Consider the following 26214-nt stretch of genomic DNA (forward strand, 5'->3'; position numbering starts at 1 on the left):
TAGATAATATAGAAAATCAATAAGTAATAATAATTAATAGTATCTAACCAATGCTTAATAAAAGTTGATGCAGGTCATAGTATGATGGATTGGGTAATAAAAGCTCTCAGTGGCTCTAGTTGTTCTTAGTGCAGCATTAATATTGATTTTTTGAAGTAGCTCTGAAGCTCCAGATTTTCCATGTAGAATATTGTAGAAAGTAATAAGATCCCTTCTCTTATGGCGGATAAAGATGGGAGACATATGTAGCATATCAAGTATATCTGCATTATTGCAATTATCGAAGATATTCAATTTAGATGCATTTTGTTTTGTGTTCAATTTGTTGAAGAGCATCAATATGTACCCCATAGAAAGGAGACCACACATAGGAGGCCTACTCCAGATTAGGACGGATCAGAGCACAGTGTTTTCAAATACTTGTGAACTCTTGAGTACCTCTCCTAACAAAACTAAGTATCCGAAAAACTTTATTGATAACACTATCTAAGTGATGAGAAAACTGTAAGCTTGTATTGAAAGTGACACTCAAATATTTAAAAAGAGGAACTCCCTTAAGTGTATAGCGACCGGTCTTGTAGTCGAAATGAATAGTAGATATTTCTAAAACGAGAAAAGTGCATATAAATGACCCCATCCATCATCATCTATGTAAATTATTACATTTACCTGGATTAAGTTGCATACTATTTCCTTCACATCAAACTACCAAATTATTTAGATTATATTCTAATTTGTCACAATCATCAGGGGATTGGATTATACAGCTCAATTTCAGATCATCAGCAAGGAGAGAGGAGACCTGAATAGTTTTTGACATAAAATTACCAAACCTAACAATTAGTCTACGATTAGATAAGTATCCCTTGAACCAGGACAATAAAAGTTCATCAATACCAATCATTTTTAGTTAATGCAACAAAATATTGTGAGGTACCATGTCGAACGCCTTGGAGAAATCTGTGTAAATTGTATCTCTTCTTCAAGGCATCCAACAAAAAGTCCACCTGAGTAAGGAGGTTCAGCTGCGTAGATTTGCGTTGTCTAACTGCTGATCAGTTAGTAGAGGTTCAAGAAGATGATGTCACATACTAAGGTTTCAGATGCTTTGGAAACTGTACTAAGTATACTGATGGGACGATAGTTTGTAGCACTGGTTTTGTCGCCTGACTTATGAATAGCTTTTAAAAAAACTGTCTTTCTAGTAGTGGAAACACTTCTTTTACTTTTGATATTGTGCTCTCGTTTTAATATAAGATGCTTCTTTATATTCAAACGCGTTAGATATAGTGTCATATGTTGAACAACTTCAAACTCTCTGTCATACCTCTTAGACTTAGACCAACCTCCTGATTGACCAGGCTACACACGTGACATCAACTTAGTGAAAAAACTTCGACCATTTCTGTACCTTTTAAAACAACTTAAAAATATTCTGCCCGTAAACAACTTCGAAACTATGTACTGTGCTCTTGTTCATTTGCTTCTGGAGAATGGATAGACTACTAGTGGACCTCTGGAGATTCTACAGAATTAAACAAATATTTAATTTATTGATTTCATACCCCATGGAAAATCACCTTCACTACTACCATTCACTACTACCTTCACCTACACACACACTACCTATCAATAATTTTACCAATGAAAAAACTATGTTGCAAAATTTCTCAACATCATTTCTCGTTCATGAATATAGAGAAGGAGACGAAGAAGGGACGTCAATGAGGACAAGACCAAATATATGCATGTCAGGCGGAGAGCAGAAACGGAAAGATTAAGACAAAAAATAATCATAGAGAACTCCAATTTCGAATGCGTAAACCAATTTCAGCACTTAGGAGCAGTTATAACCTCTGATAATGATGTCAACTTAATAAAACCAAGAATACAAAAGGGCAGTGAATGTTATTTTGCCTTACAAGAGCTCTTTAGGTCCTGACTGATATTAAGAAACTCTAAAATACAGATATATTGGGCAGTAATGAAGATAATTATTATGTACGTTCGGACAAATAAACAATGACGAAGCAGTACGAACAATAGTGGTAAGACGCTTTGAACGAAAGTAGATGAGAAAACGAGTCAAGTACGGGACTGGCAGAGGTTGTTTTGGACATTGATAGCTAGAAGCGAGTCCTACATGCAGCTAACGAAACTAAAATAACTAGTTTTACGAAAGCTAAAAAAAATAACTAGTTCCACGAAAAGTTCTGACGCTACAGAAAGAAGAAGAAAATGTGTCTACTGCAAGCAATTCATCAGGGTCATCTAACTCCACTTGGTGACATTCATTACCATTCACAATTTAGGAGTAGGTAAATAAAAATATCATATAGAATATCGCTTAGAATGGAAACGCGTATGAAACAAAACCCTATACATATGTAGGGAAGTAAACGTTTAACATGCTTCCAAGTAACATCTTTCCATTTTTAAGACTAGATATCTACTTAAAAGTTTTCAACGGATACCTGGTAAGTATTCTCTTTGAGTGGGGATATCTCTTGTCAGCACCAGGAAGAAATGCATTATAGGCCTTATTTGAAGAGCAAAAGCTGACACTATCATAAATATAGTGGAATCCTATGTCACGTTTGTCAGCATTTGTCTCACAATGTTTCCAAAACAATGTGTTGGTTTTTTTTAAATAAAAACCGGGTACTGAAAATAGAGTACTGCTGTGTTGAGAAAACCCAGTCTGCCAAAACGATGTATACATAAAATTCTAAAAGTATGTTTTTGCATACATCACTTCTGCGCAATTAATTAGAGTAAGCTCATATTTGAGACAATGCACACTAGAACTCAAAGGTCAAATGACATGTACATATCTAGGTACCAAGTATAAAATTTGGTCTGCAGTGTAAGTGTATTCAAACCTAATTTTTGAAGTTGTATAGATAATAATATTGACGAAAAACATTGTAAAAGAGTAGTAGATGTTGACTAGAAGTTCAACTACTTTAAATTCAACTTTCTTAAAAGAAAGCTGAAACAACGAAATAGTTGTTAAGTTTAAGGCCAAGAAAACCAGATTTGCACAAATAAAAAGTCCGCTCTATATAGGTAAAATAAATTTTTCTATGATCACCAAAAATTGCAAGTTGTAATTTTCGTTGCTAGTTAAATAACGTGTCTGGATCTGGGTGTGATCGTTTAAAGTATTTTTGTACTTAATTAGTTTATTTACTTGTTTAATTGACGATTTAATGATATATGCAACTCCTAAAATAATCGTCCATATTTTAAGTTATAAAGATAAAGATAAGCAAGTTTTTAGGAGTGTTGAATTTTATAATCTAATAAAACCTAATTAAAAAGCAAGTTTAATATAAATACAAAATTTATTATTTATAGCAAAAAATCACAATCTTCAATTTTTTGGCAGTTATCGACAACATGGCATTCAAAATTCACTTAACAGGTCTAAAATTTATATAAACCTATAAAAGAAATTTACAACTTGTACAAGGTTCATAAGTACCCTTATACTATATAGCTACAGAGGTAGTTCTTAGCGCTAATAAAAATATGCCTTAAAGAAGTGTAATAAATAATATACAGGGTGTTTCAATTTCAATTGTTACCATTAGCGCCTATTTAACTAACAATAGGCCGTTAGGCTTGATGATGGCTATTGTTTTCTACATAAGTAAAGAACCTTGGTCCAATTTAATGATTTTTGGATTGCCTTTAGTAGTTATCAAGATTCCTATGGTGAGCGTTGAAGTGGAAACGCCCTGTACTTGTTACGGCTAAAGCTTGAAGTTACGTAAAATAAATTTTACATAAAGAAAACTTATGTGTATGTCTGTGATTACACAAAACCTAATTCGTAGTTTACCTATTACCACAGTTTATCTAACTTTACCCGTAACATATACACGTTATACATATCAATTTATATCCTATTAACTTTTGCTGCGAGCTACAACCAACCTCTTAAAAAATCTTATTCCATCAAAAAACATTGGCAATTAAATAATTATTATGCTATTACGACACTTTTTTCACTTTATCGGCACTATTTTCTGTCCTTTTTAGCATCAAGGTTCTCACATTCTGGAAGGGTAATTCAAAAAGTATGGACAAAAGTAGGGAAAGGCCTAGAACCCAGGAATATTCTTGAACGTTAAGCATTTTACTGAAAAACCCGAACTCGTGAGCCGACCTTGTTACTCCCACGTTAAAGAAAAAGATCGGAAACTGCGTTAGGTACACTGTGTAAGAGACTTTGGTCCATAGGGTCCAAATTGGATGAGACAGCAACTTCCCTATAGTGCCTAAACATAAAAGTGAGATAAAAATGCTTTCCATAAAAAATATACAGCCTTACCTGTGTATCCCAACTGACTAGAATAAATGACCCAGCAAAACGATGCTGTCCACAAAATAGGGGAAACAGCAGCATACCATGCCGCATGTGTAGGGTTATAAATATAGTCGATTTTGCTCATGAAAGACGGTCCCAAATAAGACACTAAGAAGCTAAATATCGCCAATGTGTTGCCCATTCTTATTTGTACCTATAAAGCACGTTATTAACATGAATTTGCTTGAGTACAAAAACTAACTGACCTTGCTGAGCGTGACATTACCATGCTTCCTTAGAATATAACCCATAAAAATCCCCATAATATATACAGTAGCCCTATGGGGTGGCAAAATATACATATTATCTGCGGTGTCAAATAATTGTTGCACACTTAAAAGAAAAATAACATGATCAGGAATAAACATGATCTATAGGGAAACTTACCTAGTGCCAAAATGTACATAATTCGACAGTCTCATGGTGTAAGTAACATAAAATCTAGCTACAGTGCTGATGGTCGCAATTGTGGTCAATGCAGTTGCTCCTTTAAGAGGCCACCTCCAGAGGCCATAAATCATGAATGGGGAGGTAAAAAACAACTGAGTGTCGATGCCTAGGTGGTGTGTGTGGGTTAGACACTAAAAATTATTTCAAAATATGAATTTAAAAGTAATATAATTTTGTGGTTGAGTATAGTTATAGTGACAGATTGTTAAATTTGCAATTATTGTCGGTTTTGCTCTTCCAGATGAATTGTTATAGTTTTCTCAAAAACTGTGCACTAGTTCTCATGTTTTGACGAAACAAGGATCCGATTTGCTGAATTTATAACCGTTTGTAAGATTTTTCGTCGTTACTTTCGTAAATCATATTCCTAAGAAGTTTTATGCTAAGGGACGTATTAAGAAAATATATATTTGACGTTTAGAAGATATTAAAGATATATAACGAGACCAAGCTATATTGTTATAAATAATCGATTTTGTCTAATTATATCGGAAAATATATGCAAGCAGAAATGTTTGCTTAGAGATCCACATATATCTGTTCCTCGGCTATCTACTTTTTGATTAAAGCAAATTTTGATCGACAAAAAAAGATTTTAATAAGCTGTATAATGGAACTTTTCTTACGTTTCGATGCATTAAAATTTTCTTTTAACAAAATAAACAAAAACTATTTTAATACGGTTTTTTATATTTATAGTTGATTGGGCTATCCTGACAAATATAATAAGCAAAAAAAAAATATATATATATATATATAGGATGTTTGGTAACAGGATGTAAAGCCGAAAGATGGTGATAGGTTTTCTAAGAACTCCAAAATTTAAAAATAAATCACTAATAGTAATTCTGTTACTGTAGGTCGCATTTTTTAAGATATATTTGGGATTGTGTAATTTCTATCCTATACCATCAAAAATACTACAATCTAGAAGTATTTTCACCGTATTTATTTGCTACTATTTATATCCAGTTCATATATCGCGCCAATATTCCGAACTACACTGCATTAAACTGTGCACCGACTTCCCAGCGGCGACGCGGCTCCTTATATACTCGGCAAAATACTGTCTGGAAGATTCGCTAATCTTTCATGTATTTCATTCATCAATTCATTCCGGAATGACGAAGAACAGGTGGTATTGGTGGCCGTCTTTCTTCTTTTTAAGTATGTGCTACCGGTGAAGACCATAGACTATTACATGGCTGGTTCTATGCTGCCTTATTTAGCCATACTTAATCTTACTAGCCTCCACTTTTGGCCAGTGGTAGTCTTTGAGCTGTCTATCGGATGAGAAAAGTATTACCTGTAATAATTTTGTACTGGACTATATTGGTCTCTTCGATGTTGGACTCCTTCCTTGGTCTGGCCTTAGACCGGTGCCGGACGACGATACTAGCTCTTATAACTCTATCGCAATGGCTTCCTGGTTAATGTTCACAGGCTCAACTTGAAGGTACGAAGTATTGCTAAAACTGCAGAGCAGTGTTCTAACTCTAATGATTAACATTCATTACTCTCACAGGTATACTCCTTTCAGCGCGTACAAGGGTCTTTCCAAATGCTATCCAGCCCAACGAGCTTATTACACAGTGCAAGTTTGAATATTACTATTTTACTGTTATTCGTGGTCTTGCTGTCGACGCAGCCCTCCGGAACGATCTCGCTTTGCTCTAATATCAAAGTTTCCTCCGGAAGTAGTACTCAAACTCTGTAATTCCACTCACGTTGTAAAACAACTTTCTCATCGTTTCTTCAGGACTCCCTGCTTAAAGTGCAACTCGAAGTCCTTAATGTCCATTCCGATTATCACCACATCCTCAATCTCGGTCACTATATGACTTTTCCATTGGTGAACATGGTGACATTTGCTCGATCCCCCGTCGCTGTTCACAGACGTCATTTTGACTGCCAAATCTTAGCTGCAGATTTTACTATGTTGGGTCTTATAATTGTCTTTATCGCATCTGCATCAATCTAGCAGCACAGTGCGGAGGGTTCAATCCACACACGCGTCGATGAAATACGCATCGACCTGCTTCACTTGATTCGGAAGTGGAACAAGCGCTTTCTGGATAGTGTTTCTTCTAACACTCTAACTTCTAGTCAGTCATCCATTCCAATCATCCCCTTGACCGATTCTTCAGAGTTGTCCTCTCTTGGACTAAATTGCCGGACAGAAGCCTGGCCCTTATTCGTGTTTTTGCCTTCATTTAATTCAAGGGCCTGTGTTAATGCATCTACTAGCTTAGGTGGATGTGCCAGTAGTAATCTGGCCTGTCTTACTTCACCATTGCGGAGTTTATCCAGGAATATCCTTTTCTTGATATCTGAATATGTCAGTCAAACCGAACATGCTACGTTGGCTTCAAATTCTTGCAAGGATTCCCCTGACTTTTAACAGCGATTTTTAACTGCGTGTGATAGACATGTTCTAGGTGTGATTGACCATAACGCATCTCCAAATGCCTCATTAGGTGGTCGTAGACGTGTTCTTCAAGGGACATTCTCTGTAGCACGGCAGCAGCATCTACTCTCAAGGCCAATGTAAGGGCAGTGGCCTTTTTCCTGAATGACCAGCTTTTTGCTTTTGCAGCCGCGTCAAATTGACAGTGATAAAGTATGTAATACGAACATGAGGCGGTTTATAGTGCATCAGCTCAACAAACTCAATTTTGCAAAGAACCTAAGTCAACTACTCAACATTTATAGAGCAGTTCATTGATAGTGTTAACATCCACTATCCACTGGTGCGATTATTATTTTTTAAATTCCTTCTTGTTCTTCAAAATCTTTCCGTCTAACCTCGCAGAACTCCCCTTGGATTTTATCCTAAGCTCCCCTTTTAATTGGTAAGTGTGGCAAAGTTTTCTTCCAGTTTTGCACAATTTTCCATCCATTTAACTTCCAGGTTGGTGGAATTTTTTAGCAGCTTAGATTTCAGACTTTGCAACATTTGATCTATACCACTGGAACCAGCGGAAGCAAAGCTGTCCGGGTCATGACCTTCCTTAAGTAATGCATACGAAGCTGTTCCTGTCAGTACGCTTTATTTCTCGTCGTTTCGCAGTCCCTTTCCTTCTTAGCAACTTTTAAATTCACTAGCTTTGACATTTTCATGCACTTTAGTAGATCGATTTTCTTTAGGCCACTATTTTATTTTTCACCAATGTCTAGCTTACGTCCAATTCAAACCCGACACCAATGTAGTTTTTACCGTTCGTTCCCTGTGAATCAAAACAGTCGATGCACGAAAATAGTCAACTGATTTATTTACACACTTACACCACTAAAGACGATCACTTGCGACTACTAAAAATATTTAATTTTACCGTATTTATTTACTACTATTTATGTTGGATTTTAGAATCGCGCCAATATACCGAACTGCACTAAACTGCTGAACTTCCAGCGGCGACGCGGCTCCTTATATACTCGGCAGACCTTTGTCTGGAAGATTCGCTAACCTTTAAGGCGTCTCTATGTCAGCTTATGTCGAAGAACAGGTGATCTTGGCGACGTTGCCAATATCGTTACAGTATCAGAAAAAATTTAATGCATGTATGTGTGCTTTGCTTAGATGACATTGTGCCTTGTTGCTGTTCTTGCAGTACTACACTTTCTGAGCTACTATTCTGAGAGACGAGTTCGCCACAGAGCATCCGGTCTTTGAGGACAAGTTACGGATATAAGGAAGTACAGAAAGGAGAAGACAAATGTATTTTTGATAGTTTCTATAGAGAGGCTTAGGATATTTGAAATAATGATTGTAAAAAGAGCCAAAATTTGTGGACCTTGGCTAAAACATTTTCCAGCTTCTTCAGGGCTACTTTCGGATGTTGTTTTCTGAGAGATAATTAAATCTATGTTTGCAGATGTAACCCTGGCTATAATGTTAAAAAATAAATTTTCCTTAGTAAACAATTTTTAAGCTTAAGATATCATGAAAAAATAATAAATACAATGTAAAGCAAGACGACAACGTTACAAACTAAATAATAATTAAGCATAATAAATATCAGATAACCGTCTACCCTATCCAATGTTAAAAAAATAATACTTACCATATCTTTAAAGCCAAAATAATTATGTATAAACATCAAGTTCCTCCACCAATTTTTTTTGCATATATCGGAATGATGGGTTACAACTAAGTTCCACATTGGCCCCTCAGCCAACCATGGTAAAATAAATGTACAAAAAGCTAAAACCAAATAAATAATCTCACGAATTCATACATTATCAAATGATACCAACCTATTAGGGCAGCGAACGTAGGGACAATCCTGTATAATCTGGAAATATACTCCTGTCCAATATTAATCTTTCCAGTCTTATCCAGTTTCCCTATTAAAGAATAGGAAGTCAAAAGTCCGGAAATCATTATAAAAGGGTCCGTGTAGAGGCTGGCTGCTCTTGCCACCACCGAGAAAGGCCTTCCCAAGTACTAAAATATACTTTTTTAACAACAAATAATTCTGTTTACATATACAGCAGTACCTCCACAGCATACGTTCTGTTAGAATAAGGCATGAAAAACACGGCCATTGATTTATGAGCAAGAAGAAGCAATACAGCGTTAAGCATTCTGATACCATGGACCGCTTGGATATCTCCTGGTGATCTGTTGATACTTGTTAAAGTATTAAAGTTCTTTTTTAGCGAGAAACTTGTGATCCATTTACCTAAAAAGTTTTTATAGTAATAAGCTTATAAATTATTCTTATTGTTAGCTTACTCTTTTCACCAATGGCATATAGGTCGTAGAAAGTGGCGAACAGTTCGAAAAGTATTATAGCTGCAAAGATTGCACTAAAAAGAAAATTTAAAAATATAGTTGAATTGATATATTTTTTCTGGCAAAATATTCAAAATCTAGGAACACACGTAACCAAGACACCCCTTCAAAGCGTGCTTTTATGCTTTAGGATTTTGCTTAGTATTCCAATTATAAATGATTGACCTAGGCTGAAGTCTTGGAAAAGCATATCCTGGCGACTCAGTCAGAATCGCTATAAAGAAACACTCAAGTGAAGCTCACACCTATACCCAATGCTTAACCATCGTAATTCGTTGGGTTTCTAACTAACATGATTTCAGAACTTTAAATTATAAAAAAGGAATGCGATAATTTTTAATTTTTTGCAGTTTATGCTTGCTTGCAATGCCAATACAGGCTTTTAAAATGAATTTACAACAGATGCATTAGGACAACACCACACAGCTCTTGCCTACTTCTATATAAAATTTCAAGAAAAAAAATGGAAGAGAAATAAAAAGTGTAGTTTGGCGTGAAACCAAAGACCAATATTTTTATATAGGGTGATTTTCAACCTATGCGCATAAACTTGGGAAATGGTAGATGAAGATCAATAATGAGTAATATTGAGAAAAAAATGTAGTAAAATATTTTTGGTTTCCGAACTAAAGTTAAACAAATGTCAACAGAACATGTATCAGACGAACTTATTTTGTTTATTAATACTTGATAAAAAACAAGTCATAATGTTTGGAATTTGTTGTTTGGAATCTTTAGCAGTACTTAGTTTGTTGGTGGCTGTGATCGTTTTCGATCGTTATTTTCACACGAATAAAATAAATGCGTCAAATGTATTTTAAATGCACATTTTTACAAACGAAGAACTTGTCGACATGGTTTTGGTTTACGGAGAAACGCATCAGAATGCAGTGGCAGCAGCTGATCTGTATGCCCAAAGATTTTCCCGAAGATATCACCCGAGACGTGGGGCTTTCTCACGTGTTATTCAGCGGGGTAGAGAAACTGGCAATTTGCGGCCGCGGCCTGGACAAGACGGAGGAGCTATTAGACCTAGGCACATTCTAAATCTGGAGGAGGATATTTTAGAAGTTATCGAAAAACAACCTGGAATTAGCACTAGGACAATTGCAGCGCGATTTGGAATATCGCAATCTACAAGTTGAAAAATTTTAGGGCACAAGTTGCTGTACCCCTTTCATGTGCATAGGGTACAAGCCCTACTTCCAAGAGATTTGCCGCTTCGAGTACACTTTTGTGAGTGGTTGTTACATCACCAGCAGTTAAGCCCAAACTTTACCATGAACATTTTAGTTACGGATGAGGCAAATTTTACGCGCAATGGAATTTTCAACTTTCATAACACTCATTACTAGGCTTTGGAAAATCCGCATATTACACGGAGAACATACTTTCAACAACGTTTTTCTGTAAATGTATGGGCTGGAATTCTTAACGGGATACTCATCGGACCTTTTATTCTGGAAAATCGTGACTGGTGCTCGGTAATTTTTGGCGCAACAATTTACCAGTGTTCCTTGAAAATGTGAATCTTAACGTTAGGCAGAATATGTGGTTTCTTCATGATGGTGCTCCACCACATTTCTCACGACCAGTGCGACAATATTTAGATCGTGTGTTTCCCGGATGATGGATAGGCCGTGATGGTCCAGTTGGTTGGCCCCCTCGCTCGCCTGACCTTAACCCATTAGACTTTTATTTGTGGGGTCATATGAAAACAATGGTGTATGTAAACGAAGTTGATTCTGAGCAAGAGCTACGACATCGTATAAACGCTGCCAGTGACGCAATTCGCCTACAGCCTGGTTTGGCCCGTGCATGTACGTTCGACGAGATCAAGTCTGTATCGAAAATAATGGAAACAACTTCGAACAGTAAAAAATTACACGTTTTTTATTTAAAAAAATATGGATATTTTCAAAACTAAAAATATTTTACTACATTTTTTTTTTCATTATTACTCATTATTACTCATCAGCTATCATTTCCCAAGTTTATGCGCATAGGTTGAAAATCACCCTGTATTTAGCAACGATTGAAATAACTACCCATATAGTAAATTTTATTGATTATTTGTCCATTCTTTGTTAGATTATTTATTGGGATTAATCTTGGGTTCCATTGTCTTGTTCCTGAATTTCTAAAAAATGTTTTTTTTTTGAAAAATTTAGACCTATGTATATACTATTTTATGCTGCAGTTTTACGAATGCTGAAGTGTGTATACGTCTGCTGTAAAGATAATAATTAACACAGTTCCCAATATTAACTCTTGAGGCACCCCTCTTTCCTCGGTATACCCTGAGACTCTATTATAATACATTTTGTAATACGTTTAGTAATACATATTTCAATTTATCCTCCAATAAGTCCTATATTTTTGTAAAAAAAATATCTTAAATATTTATGCTTAGTCAAATGCAGTCTTCGAAAGTACCGAAAGCCTTATTACTATCCAGAATTATTATTGTAGAAGTGTCTTTATTATCTGACATATTTATGATATTAGTCAAAAAAGGTATCTATACAGAGCAACACAATCGAGCTCCGTGTTTCAATTTGGAAATTAAGTTATAGTTTTATTATAGGCATACCGTAAACCATTTTGACATCACACCAAACGTTAATAGATAGGAACTAGAGATTTGATGATTTATAGTTGAAATCAGAAAGCATGATTTCCAAAAGCACGCCTGATTTCTGAGTCAACAGTACGTCTCTTTTTCATTACTTTAGTCGGTCTTTAACGACTTAAAAGATACTGTAGTGTCATCAGCGAATAAAGTTAACTTTGCATTGGGTTTTAGATAAGAGGTAAGTAATTAATATAAACAATTAATAAAAATTAAAACTAAGACATGCATTAACGCTGATCTCTGAGGAACCCTGATGTTTAAAAAGCTCACATCATTATAGTAAAGCTGACAATTTCGGTCCATTGAGTGATACTACTTTAAAGAGCAACTGGAAGAATGAAATACTAGCATACTAGTATTTAAAAACGCATTTACGCAAAAAATAGCACTTGTATACCTACTCCATATTGCTAAAGTATTTCAAGATATAGGATACAAGAATCGGCATTGTGATGTTTCTGTCACTTTTAAATCCCAATTATCAGGTATCAAACAGATTATTGCTTTCAAAACAGTTTCCCTTATAAAACATATTAGAAGTAATGAGCAACAGAGCCAGATATGTCTTTACAATCTTTTATATATCTGAAAAGGTATTTTCTGTACAGCTTTCAGTTATCTTCTTATTATTTTATTTAATCCGAAAATCCCCAAGCGCTAGATGGGAGTATCAAATACTTCTTTAGACTCGAAATACAGCCAAGTCAAGGGTGGAAAAATGACTGAATCAACAGTATCAGAAGCAGATGGTAGGTAGTTAATTTATTTAAATTACGAAATGTATTAAGCACAGGTATAGCACATGCGAGTCAATTTGATGAGTTAAATTAAAAAAACCTTTTGTTTTCATTAGGATTTGAGAAGTTCAACACAGGACTAAAGCTATATTTCAGGAGATTTTCAGAACGATAACATAAATAATAATAACAATAATAAAGGTCCTCTATTGATCATAAATATAAAACAATACATATAAAATAATCAATTGGGCGAGGTTCAGGTCATTTGCTTACAGAGCAGCAAATGATCTGTCTTGATCTATACATTTCTTAGATCTGTCATACTTCTGTAGCTAGAAATATGTAAACGTCTTTTTTTTGGGTTAGAATCTCATAGCGAATTCCATTGGAAAAAAAATTGTGGCACTAGAGCGGAATCGACACTGGTTCGGTTCAAGTAAAAAATCGCACTGTTGTATTGCCAATGGTTTTTAAATTTAGCCCTTAAGGGGAAGATTTAAAAGTTGGCTGTTGTTAGCTGAGGTTATGTTTTACCTTATATTCCTTTAAAATTTAGGTTTGCTTATATGCAATTATTTATCAAATTGCCCTAAATAACAACTGTCATGTTTTCTACTTACGGCATAGGAACTAGAGCCTCAGGGCAAAAAAAGCCACCCTGGTCTCCCAATGGATTACATAAACCTGCACTAATTAAACCAATGGTTTGTAAATTTTGCCCTGGTTCCGCACTCGTGCTACATTTTTTCCCAATAGATTTCGCTATCAGTTGTGCTCTTTACCATGTTTTTTCGATACCTTTAAAACACACGTATAAGTTGTATATTAAAATAAATCCTTTAAAATCAAATAGTGTATTAGTGATAAATACCATTTGTAACTCTAAAATCTCTCTTCTTCCACCACTTTGATTGACAGTCAAAAGTCTTGGTCCAAAAGTTTCAGTAATTAAATATTCTTTTTCACATAAACATTTAGCCTCCCTCTATATTATAATATAATGGTTTGTCAAAATATACTTACATTGCGATTATAGTAGACGAAGGCACATCACTAGCCCTTGTCGCAGTTTGACACATATCTGGATCAACTTCATACCTCACCTCTAGCTCAGTCCCATCCAAAATCCTCCTCACAGTTTTCTTAAGACCCTTCCGTACATCATCAGGAGTACAAGAGTTCGGCACACATAACGCCCAGTTTATGCTTGAGAACCTGGGTACTCGATGTCCGGGCTAAAAACAATAATTGAGAAAAAAAGCGGCAATTTAAAACTAGTCTTACGTCTTCTAGTTTACTTCTGAAATGATAATGTGACTGGATCAGTCGATGTAAACCCGCGAGGTACTGGCTTCGTGGTTTTTGGATTTCTAAGGAGGCAAGGCAGTACTGACCGCTGACATCATGGTCCTCAGATAGTGCTGAGAGGCACATGTCGAAGTCTCCCAATTGGTTTACGTTGCCATTTAAGAGGCCTGAAGGAAGTTTTGCTGAGGAGTCGTACACTGGAAATAGGAAAGCATTGTAAAATCGTTATAGGTAAATTGTGAAACAATATGGATACAAAACAAATGAGGTAAAAATACACGGTTAATCCTCATTTCTATAATTGTGTGTATTGTCAAAAAATTTTATTATGGATTCATATGCTTCTTATGCATCAGAAGTTTCCTCAACTATCTTTGATATACTTTAAAAGAAGCTGGAACTGTTTAATAGATGCTCGTCGTTGTTGTAAGTGGGTTGTGAAGGACGTAAGGTCCTATATTTTATCGATACTAGGAGGTTCTCACTAATAATCTAGAATAATACCTAAATATTATGCTGATAGTCTCAAAAATATACAAATATGCAATAATGAATACTCTTTCTCGAACAAAGAGGAAACAATGCGATTCCCATCGATTCGACGTTTTTAACTTACCAATTTGTGGATCAAGTTCTTAGATAGTAATGTTAGCAGCAAAGCAGCTAGAGGACAGTTTGCTGGCAGAATGGTTGATGTTGAAAAGTTCTAGCCACATCTAGTTTTTACAACTTGCAGATCTTCCAAGTTTATATCGTTGATGTCAAACTAATAGGAACGGGAGAAATCAATTTAAAGAAACCTTCCTAAAGCCATAATATTGAAGAAAATTCAAATTGGCAGTTGATGAAGATACCATCATCTTAAATGAAAGACATTACGCGAGTCTTTACAAGTTAGGAAAAATGTTTGCTATGAGTTTAGAAAATATTGAGCGTAGTGATTTTAGTCTAGTAGGAATTTTAATACCCCGCATGCCTAAGCTAAGATTCTATTGAACTTTCCCTCCTTAAATCTTGGGTTACAGGCTCGTGAGACTAAATATACAGGAATGTTCTGTGATTCTGATGGGGAGCAACTGTGAGAGGTGACTATAATGGTTTCGTGATACATATGACAGGCAGAGAAGAATGGCAGGGTTCTTCTAACCCTGCATTAGTAAACAGGGGGTTCATCTGGTATACAAACGAGTTCAAAATAGACGATGGAGCTTGTATAATCTTCTGTGGTAGTTACCCTTACAAAATAAATATTCGCTGTGTTAAAGAACGCTTTACAGTCATCTCAATTTGCTCTAGCCTTAGTTGCTTAATTGGCTATGGAATAAATAGTTGAGCTACCGGCTTGTACTGGAGTGTATAAAGTTTTTAGAGAAACTGGTGAAAAGGGGCTTAAGCTGGTCTTGGTCGCTGTCTTCAGGTAAAGCTGTTAATGAAGAACTGGACTCTATTCCTACACTTTGATCCGTAAAACTTTTATACCTACTGAACCTATAGTCCACATAACCGAATGTGTAGATCTCGCATTACTAAAGAATTTGGTCAACAGAAAGCTATTCCAAGGAAGGAAGCATGTAACATGAGATAGGCTAAGACACACAAGACTAAACTTTCTCACCAGACAATTACGGTGCCTAAGGAAACTCGAAATCCGGCTAGTAATGGGTCTTTTAATTGGGCATTGGTACTAAGATGCTATCTAGATATTATATGAATACATAAACCGGAGCACATTGGTATCTGGAGGAAGAAGAAATTGCTGACTTGGGGAGTGTTCAGCACTCGCGCCCACTAATTCATATATCTGAGTAAAACTTACAGCCCAATATCAAAAAATCTCCCCGGATTCAAATGCAAGTAGAAAATTTAGACATAGTCAAAAAATGATTGTCTATGAAATAATTTTTTAAGGTATATAATGCAGTGCACTCACGGCGAAAGGAACAAATTCTTTGAAAATTCAGGTATTTTTTTAATTTTTTTATTAATTTCTATATAGTGCGCCTCATGTAGAACTTATGGCGTCAACTTTTTTTAAACCTTGTATATTATGACGTTTTACAAATAATGCTTAATTTATTGTCCATTTTATTCAATGCGTTTTTTGCAATAAAAATGTTGGTTACAGGATCTTTCAAGTTGAAACTATAAAGCCAACATTATTTTTTTATGTGATTGCTTAGAAAGTACATACACCTTATTATTTTCGAACAGTTTTAAATTTTGGAACTTACTTGATGACGGTTTGTCATGCATTTCTGAGTTATAATAAAATTGTCATATTGGTTGTTATTTTACGCATCATTTTTGATTAAAAATGCATTTATTCGAGAAAGAACGAATTGAAATACTCATCATGATGATGATTTGGAGACCTGGTGCGGATACAACAAGCAGCCTGTAATCTATTTAATGCAACTCAAGCTGCTCGTCCTGCAATTACTAAATCCACCGTTAGCAAAATTGAATCAAAATTTAGGAACCACGGCCATGTAAGAAGTTTATCGAAAGGAAAATCTCCAAAAGCATCTAGACAGATGCTTTACTACATACAAGATGCTACGCTGAATCTTCTATTAGAAACGGCGATTAATCCCCATATTGCGATTAGTAGGTACAATTTCCAGGGATTGAAATTTATCAGTAGGGTCAGTGGCAAAAATACTACGGGTAAATACATATCATCTTTATAAAGTGCAACTGATACATGAATTGTAAGAAGACGATTCTGACCGTTAAGTGTAGTTTTGTGAGCATTTTATTAAGGCTGTCAATAACAATAAATATTTCTTTCGAAATATTATTTTTTCTGATTCTACCTTTACCTTAAACGGAAACGTTACTAGGCAAAATTGCAGATATTGGGCAACCCAAGAATACTACATACAGCGTTCTCAAAAAATTAATGTGTGGGCAGATGTTCGATGTCTCAAATCGAATTATTGAACCCTTTTTTTAAAGAAACATTAAAGGAAGAGTTAGTCCTGATCGACAAGAGGCTGATATACCTAGTAACGAGATATGACTTCAACAAGACGGAGCACCTCCTCACTTTGCCATTGCCGTTCGACAATTTCTTGATACAACTTTTCCTAACAAATGGATTCATTGAAGAGGAGCGATTGAGTGGCCACCAAGGTCACCGGATATAACCCCATTAGCATTTTTTTTTTGGGGTTCTTTGAAGTTCAAAGTTTAAGTGAATAGACCAAATAATGTTGATGATTAGGTCGAAGCAAAGAATTTGATAAGAAATTAGTCAATTCGATCCGCAAGTGATTGAAAATGTGCAGTTGGAGGTTATTTACCGACTTCAAATGCATTGAAGTAAAAGGTCATCTACTGGAAAATCGGTTGCATTAAATATTGTATCAATTTTTATTTCTTAATGTCGTATGTTTCATTAGTCTATTACGTCAAATTTGACAAACCGCTGATATGGTATGCTATACAAAAAGTATTCGGAATATATCGTATAATTATAAAATGTCATAATATACACAGTGTTCCAATAAAAAAATTATATATATATCTACTTGAGTTACCCTCTATAGAAAATGTTTATTACTGATTACTGATTTATTTGGTCATTTGATACTACATATACAATAGAATAAGACAAGTCAGGAGAAAGAAACTGATAATCCTAATTAACTTATTTAAAAGAGTAAAACTATTATAAAAAAACCTAATTATACGCATCTAAAACTTAGAAACTATAATAACCACAAAAGTACCAACAAAGTACAGACACTGACTAGGCAGGAATGACTTTCAGCATGTTGCTAAATTCGTTGATATCATAGACGACAGAATAATAATCCGTTTTAGTCTATTTCTAAATATGTTGCAAGTTATCTAATGGTTTTAACGAAGCAGGGAGTTCATTAAATAAGCTAATTCCTTCATAAAAGAGGGTCTTTAAAAAAAACAAATATAAATTTTGGCAAATAATGAGCATCCTTACATCTAATATATTTATTCAAATCACTTACTTTGGAAAAATGTTCTTGATTTTTAAATATGTATAACGATAATAATTGCAAAAAAAGCACAAGTGACAATATAAATCGACATGTCTGGAAAATAAAAGAAAAAAAACACCTGAATTTTAAATGAATTTGTCCCTTTCATCATGAATGCGCTGTATATATTTATTACGCTTATTGCAACTAAAATAATCTACTGTTTTAGTACATAGGTTTCAAACTACCCAGTTGACCTATATATTAAAAGAAAATCCCCTGTATATCTCCAGCAGACGAAAAAATTCGCTTCGTTTATGGGATTTTTGACTTCGTTACATTGTCACGTCATAAATTATTCACCGATACACTGCCATACGGCTTGCGTCAAAGCAAATGCTGTTTCTCAATTACTATTCAGATGGAATCGTTGCTACCGGCAATCTGAGTACGCTAAATGAATAGCAAATATTCACCGTTCACGATGTAACATTGGGGATTTCTAGAATACTCGCTGATCTATTTTTGGTATTCGAGTCTTGATGAGCAGTTAAGATGAATGAGTAAGTCTTTCTACAAACGGCTCGTCATGACAGGATAATAATATTATTATTTTGTGTCAGTGTATGAGCATGCACAACTAGTATTGGTATCACATTTGTAGGAAATCATTCATAAAAATATTTTGCATCGGAAAGTAAAAAATGAGTTCTTTATATTAAATTATATACCAATTTGTATACCAAGGGACTATGTCTTTCATAGTCCCTTGGTATACAACTTTAGACAAAAGGCTCTCCTATTTTATGCTGAAATCCTCTGTGTGCTTCTAGTTCAATCCGCATATCTTTTAAGGCCATCCTTATCTCTCTGGCATGTGTTATATCCTGCAAAGCTTCACTTTACTCTTGCAATGCATTCCGTAAGTTTTGGATAATTGTTTTACTTCTGGTACATTTGTTCGTTTTTCTATTGCATTTTTTCTAGATTGGCCAAATTTGACATCCTATTGAGAGAAATCGTATTCTTTTGATTATTTCAGCTGTCTGATTTTCCTTGTTGGGTTGGGTTGGTAAGTATCTATCGAAGGTATACCTACATATTCAATCACCCTCTAGAATGTTTAGGGTAATTATATAATTCATGTAATGTAAGTAACCACTTTTTGTTTCTTGGGCATTTGTTTGTTGGGCTTCCAGACTCTAGTTATGTTATATGTATTAATAGTTCTATTATGTTACTTTTCTGCCGTTAATCGATTGACCAGTCTAATGATCTAGGTTTGGAGATATTATATCACTTTATTGACAGCCTGCTTTTAATTAATTCCATATATGAAATTTCTTGATGTTTTTCTCCTGTAGGTTTATTGCCATTTTTTCACGTTTACTACGTTGTGTATTACCTGCTGATTGGGTCTCTCATGGCCTGACTAACTGATACGTCCGTCCTTTACTGACCATAGTTATCAACTCTGATAATAGATAAAGGCGCCAAACTTACTCAGATGATCATCTTCATGATTATCTCCTTATCTTTTCTATAAGAGTTCAAATTGTGAGGTCTCTGATGTACTAAGCTTCTTCCGAAATCCAGTCGGCTTAACATAGAAGAGTTTTAGGGTATAAAAAATGACATATGTTCTATGGATAAAATGACATACACCAAAACTACTTTGAATCAGGAACACATAGTTCGCAAATAAACATTTTTGTCTTTTGAGGCACGTCGCGTCGGCGCAAATAGCATGAGCCCACTGTGAACATACCTTACATCGTAACCAGTTCTCACCAGGTTTCGAACGCGAATACAGGTCGTTGCAATATATACAAGGGCAATCGTCTTCATCAATTTGGGTATCACTTGTGAATGGATCTTTATCATCTTTGTCATTCTCATTGTAATCAAATACAGTTCTTGTAACCCTTCTCATTTTTGTTTCGGAGATGACTTAAGTGTCATTTTTGGCTTTTACCTCCACCATATTTGGCGTAAAAGTAAGGACTAAATGAGTTTGTTGCTTCTTTGGTCTTCTCTTTCCTTGACCTCTGACTAGATTTCCTTGCGGTATAGGTGATAAAACTTCGAGCGGAACGAGCAAAGCATCTTTAGAGTGTCCAGGCTTCTCTTTACCACGGATTATTTCATCTGGTAGGGTAGAAGCAGTTTCATTATTATCAGATCTTGAGCTTGCTGATATCTCTATGGACATAGGTTCAGGAGTCATTATTGGAACATTTGTTGTCTCGGCAGGCTGAAATATGTATTCTGGAAAGATATCGGAAGCAATAGGCCAAAGACCAGTGTTTTTAAATCCTTGGCAAGCATTTTGCACGGTAGCGGATTTGCCATATGCCTGATTAAATAAATTCCCTATCTGCAGATGAATCACTACGCGGCCTGGATGAAGCTTTAACCACTTTGATATTTCCTGAATGAAGTAGGTTTTTAAAGGTCCATAAAAGCATACACCCAAAGGTTGCATCCGATGGGTGCAATGTGGTGGCAGACATAATATGACTATACCATTGTCTTTAGCATATGTCAGTGATTCTAATCCTTTGTGACTAGCATGACCATCGAGGATGAGGAGAACCTTTTCACTAAGATTAGCCTTTGCATAGGTTTCAAAGTTGTTGAGCCATTTGAAAAATATATCTATGGTCATCCAGCCCGATTCCTGTGCAATTCCAAGAGTGCCAGTTGGAGCTCCATCCAAAAGCTCATTTTTAAAATTTTTCCTCGGGAATATTAAACATGGTGGAAACATGGTCAGCCTGTTGCATTCATGCAACAAACAACACTAACATGAGATCCACGCTCAGCACTTGTTAAGCATCCGACTTGCTTCCGACCAGCTGTTGCTAAAATTTTCTGTGGTCTCTGAACCGTGGATAGACCCGATTTATCCATATTATAAATTCTATCCGGTGAAAAGTTGTTTGTATCCAACAGTTCTTGATATGCCCTAAAGAATTTCTCAACCTGCGGTTTATTAAACGCCTGAACCCTAGCCGCTGAAGTCGGTTCTGGTTTGCGTACTGAAATATCTTTATTTCTATTTAAAAATCCGGTTAGCCATTCTTGTCCAGCTCTTTGTTTTTCTACATTGAAAATATGGGCAAATTTGTTTTTTCGGCCAACTGGAAAGCTAAGTTTGGAACGTCTTTACGAGTTAAACCAAAAAGTCGTGTTTCTAGTAATTTTAAATGATTAACTAGCGACCTTTCAATTTCAGGGGGAAAAGTAGGTTTGAATCTGCCTAATCCTTTATCAGTGGCATTTGATGATTTGTTCTTTCCTAATGCTTGGCGTCTAAGGGTCGCCTGAGGAACACCAAACGTCTTGGAGGCTAAAAGCCAACCCATTTTATTTTGCTGAACAGCCTCGATTGCATTTTTCATGAACAGGTCACTCCAAGATTGCCGATTGGTTTTTCTTTTATAGTCGCGCGGCATACTAGCACTGTTACCTGTAAGCAAATAAATATAATGATAATTTTTAGCGTGTTAAATTATAACGGACAAAATGACATACTATGTCATTTTGCCCCAATTACCATTATGTCATTTTGTCCATATTGCAAACTTAACAATTTAATATTGAAATTGTACAATAAATGTTATGTATTTATCAAAGTAATGAATCCATGTCTTACAATACACAATAGAGCATTGATTTACAACAAAATCAATTGATTAAATAATAAAAACTTACCAAAAAATCGAAAAACAAATTCACACGTGGAAAATTTTCGAACACCATATACGTTCACTATACGACTGCCTCCGCCTAACTGAATTTTGATTTTTGAATATTGCCCGCTTCGCAGGTGATCGCCAATCGTTTGGAGCACGTGACATACTAGTCGGTAGGGTGGTAAATGGCGCGAATTATGAAATAATGGTCATATGTCATTTTGTCCATATATGTTATTTTGTTCGTAGTTCCCCTAAATTTTATTTTTTAAATCCTCATTTAGTTCAAGCAACTTTGTATTCTTGAATTTTTTTTTAATTTGTATCTTATTTGATACAATTATTATGTTTCCTATACGTTAATGCATTTCCTACTTTTTCTCGATTTTTCTGTGTATGATATTCCATTATTACACTATAAGGCATATACGTGTATAAAAAATATAATCGTATGCTACACATTTCATCAAATATTTGAGGTGTACTAATCGATATTAAAAACTAGATATGTAAATACCGTGCCAATTTTTTTAAATGCCGAAATTTTCTGCCTTTTGTAAACAGAAAAGTACATGATATACGTGTATTCTACAGTTAATAAATATACCTTGACCATATAGGGTTGATAAATAGAGCACAAAAATTTACTAAAAAGTTGTGGAATAAACATAACGATAATAATATATGATGCGTTGCTTGGGTTAATCATCTATACCTCTTTAATTTTGTAATTTTTTTCCTTTCTCACCTTTATCTCTGTTTCTGCAATCTTGGTTTTAGATAATTCATTCCTCTATTTTTCTCGATTATTTTCTTTTTTTTCTTCTTATTTTTATCTCGTTAGAGTTCCTGACATGTTACTTATTTTCACATTTAACAGATTTTCTTTTACCTTTACTTAGCTCTCGCCTTTACTCCCATTGCTGATAGTCACATTAATTAATACATATTATTTTGTATTATAGAAAGAAATGTATCTTTAACATATACGTTTGACGCGTGTTTCCCAGTAACTAATTTCATACCTTGCATTTTCAATATTCATGATTAGAAATGTTAAGATCTAGCTTAACTGATAAAAGTATCCGAATTTTTTGTCAAATTCTATATAAGACACTTCTTTTCCTAAAGAGACCTAAAATTATATATACTATATCCACCGATCACACTAAAAGTTCGACGAATATTCTTTTGCAAAAAAAACATAACAAAAACAAGATTTTCCAACATTTCGCTTTCCAACAAGTCTTAAATAACAAATCATTTACCGCAAAGCCAGTGGATACGCTAATCAACTAGATGATGATGATGATTAGGTCTTGTGATGGTAAATCCCATCCTCATAAAATTTTAAATCATGTACCCACGCCACTTCTTAGCATTCATGAAAACATCATTTAGGTTTTTCCTAAATAAATATTTGTTGAGGTTAGACGGACGACATATCCGCAAAATGAAATTCTCCCAAAATTATTTGATAATTCCACATAAAGGTGTGACTTTAGGATGTGCATTGTTGGTTTATAATGAAATAAATATGAGACTTACTCTTCAAGGCCCATAATTTGAATTTTTTCAAATCATTGACGTATTTTCTGCTATCCCTCTGGCAAGGTAGACTGACCCCGGGGGTTGTACTGAGGTCAAATGGTGGCAGAGTCGTCGCGATGAAATTCAATAGTTTTTCTGAGCTTTGTTGGTAGGTTTTATCTAGAAAAGAAAAGTTAAAATAAATAATTGTGTTCCTACTTATATTGGCAGTACATTTCTTCCATCTTCTATTACTGTTTATCATTGTTAAGCATATACTGCAAATATTTTAAAGCTTTAGCAAATCATAAAATTCAAAAATGCGCAGATGTTATCTGAATTTATATTTCTTCTTGTCCCTGTTTGTTGGTTCATGGTTGGAATACAAATTTTAACACACAACATTTCTAAAGATCGTGGTTTTTATGTAAATGCTATAGTATATCTGTTTTGGTCAACCTATTGTGGTCCCAGTGTGTGAAATCATGATAATTGCGTTTGAAATAAATACAAAAAAAACTGTTTTTTTCGAAGGATCCACAAAATCAAGGAAGAATTTTTGGATGGGACTACTTAAAAAAAAGTCTACGTCATCCAGCCAGAATCTATTTTCGATCTACCTACATCAAAGAATAATTGATACATGCCACAATATTGATGTTGCCTCTTTCCAAAATGTTGTGTATATCAAAACAGATTATTTTACTGTCTTGAAGTTATTGGCACATTTTCAACATTTAGGTTGCTAATGATGCGTGCCAAATTTCAAATTTTTATATAAACGCATTTAAAAGATAAGTGGGAGGAGGGAGGACAATTAAGAGCCGCACTCTATGCTTTGTTCATATTGTATGAGCAAATGAATGTTTAAAATTCTTAAGTTAAGTAATTTACTAATCCTGCACTAAATGGTTTTTTGTATTAATTACATTGGAAAAAATTCATTTTATATTTTACTCATCGCTGCTGTTTAATCCAAGCAGACAATCTAGAATAGCCGAAAAAAAATTATCAAATTTATATTTTACATAATTCTAACATTGTCCATATTCGCTTTTCTACAAACTTTGAATTTTAACGAATTTCTACTGATTTACTAAAATAATATGCCAAGATTTTGTGAGTACATAAGTCATATACTACAACAAAACTTTAAAATTATTATTAACACAATAATCTGTTAATTAGAACGTCTAATAGATTATGGTATTATCTGTTAATAGTCCACTAGTGTGTGCATTCGTGAAGTTTACAGTGAAAGTGCAATTTAAGTAGTACTCGATATAAGGCGCTTTACTCGTACCACTCTCGCTCTCATAGTGCGATGGTGGTGTAATGGTCAGCATAGTTGCCTTCCAAGCAGTTGATCCGGGTTCGATTCCCGGCCATCGCATAATTTTTTTTTTATTTCACTTTTATTTGCAACAAGTAATATAATACTCTATTATACTAGATTTTAAATTTTCTATATTTTTTTTCAGATAAAATTTATTGTAAGTTTAGAGATCCTGTTATATTGGTACCTTAACTAGACGTTTTTCGTAAAAAGGCTTGCGTCAATCGACGAATAAATCACTAAACGGAATGATGGATGAATGTTACAATAGTCTCACGTCATTTCAAGGCTGAGGACGCTTATTAGTAGCCTAATATAGTACATTTAGGTGCCGCCTGAATGCTTAATTTTGGTTAGTATTAATTACAATACAGAATGCATTATAAAAATATCTTTGTTCCCAGTATCAAAGAATATTTTTTATTTAGGATTTTAACTACTTTTTGTCTCATAAAAAATTAATTATTATAATAATAATAATAATAATAATAAATTATTATTATTATTATTATTATTATTAAAAAGAGAAATTGAATAAATGGCTTAGAAATGTCACCAATAACGACAGCGGTAAACCACCATCTAAACGACAAGTCAGGGAGTTTTGGAAGTCAATCTGGTCCGTACCTACAACTCATAATGTCAAAGCACCCTGGATACAAAAAGAGATTGACAGAATGGAAGAACTAAGACCAATGGACAAGCCGATAATATCTCCTGAGCTGTTCAGGCAGATAGTGGAGAATTCCTTTAACTGGAAAGCAGCTGGTAACGACCGAATTCACAACTTTTGGTATTAGGTGGACAAAGACTGATATAGAGGAGTTTGAGAGGAAGACCTCTCTTCCTAGATCCAAGGGTGGCAGAGAACTAACCGATATTTCTTTTCTCTTCAAAAAACAAGTAGCAGATCTTCAGAAATACTTCCTCACTATGAGGGAAACCTCTTCTCTTCATAGAGCAGTGGTGCTAGAGGATAACAGATACACACCCTTGAATCTCCGTGCAGGAATAGCAGAACACATTACTGTAACAAGATCAGAGCACACAGCCATGAAAGTTAACACATAGAAGCAGAAGACAATATACGAAAATCATCCTCACGAACTTAATGCCGAACATGTCGATTATGAAACGTCGAACTACTGGTTCACTCGTGGAGATCTATTTTCTGAAACTGAAGGCTATATGATGGCTATACAAGACCAAGTGATTGCTACAAGAAGTTACCTTAAGTACATTACTAAAGATGAGAAAGTAATCGACGATCGATGTAGAAAATGCCTTCGCGTACCGGAGACAATTCAACATATAACATCAGAATGCACATCCCTATCAGCTGCCGAATATCTGCACCGACATAACTGTGTGGCAAAAATTAT

General features: G+C 34.8%; 1 protein-coding gene and 1 non-coding gene across 2 annotated transcripts in view; one reads left to right on the forward strand and one right to left on the reverse strand.

The window, feature by feature from the left end:
* Positions 1–3328: 3328 nt before the first annotated feature.
* The window catches only part of LOC126745045 (O-acyltransferase like protein-like), a 68136-nt gene continuing 45250 nt past the window's right edge, over positions 3329–26214 (reverse strand). The window contains exons 2-12 of the mRNA XM_050452727.1: positions 23515–23676; positions 14283–14503; positions 14022–14233; positions 9564–9637; positions 9326–9510; positions 9083–9272; positions 8890–9029; positions 4763–4956; positions 4582–4708; positions 4340–4529; positions 3329–4286 (exon numbers count right to left, since the gene is read on the reverse strand). Of these exons, the coding sequence (XP_050308684.1) occupies positions 4000–4286; positions 4340–4529; positions 4582–4708; positions 4763–4956; positions 8890–9029; positions 9083–9272; positions 9326–9510; positions 9564–9637; positions 14022–14233; positions 14283–14503; positions 23515–23676 (1982 nt within the window). The 3' untranslated portion in view covers positions 3329–3999. The remainder of the gene's footprint in view (positions 4287–4339; positions 4530–4581; positions 4709–4762; positions 4957–8889; positions 9030–9082; positions 9273–9325; positions 9511–9563; positions 9638–14021; positions 14234–14282; positions 14504–23514; positions 23677–26214) is intronic.
* On the forward strand, positions 24818–24889 carry Trnag-ucc (transfer RNA glycine (anticodon UCC)). The gene has a single exon. It is a non-coding gene; the product is annotated as a tRNA-Gly (tRNA).

Source organism: Anthonomus grandis, chromosome 15 (genome assembly GCF_022605725.1).
Source record: "Anthonomus grandis grandis chromosome 15, icAntGran1.3, whole genome shotgun sequence".
Taxonomy (NCBI): domain Eukaryota; kingdom Metazoa; phylum Arthropoda; class Insecta; order Coleoptera; family Curculionidae; genus Anthonomus; species Anthonomus grandis.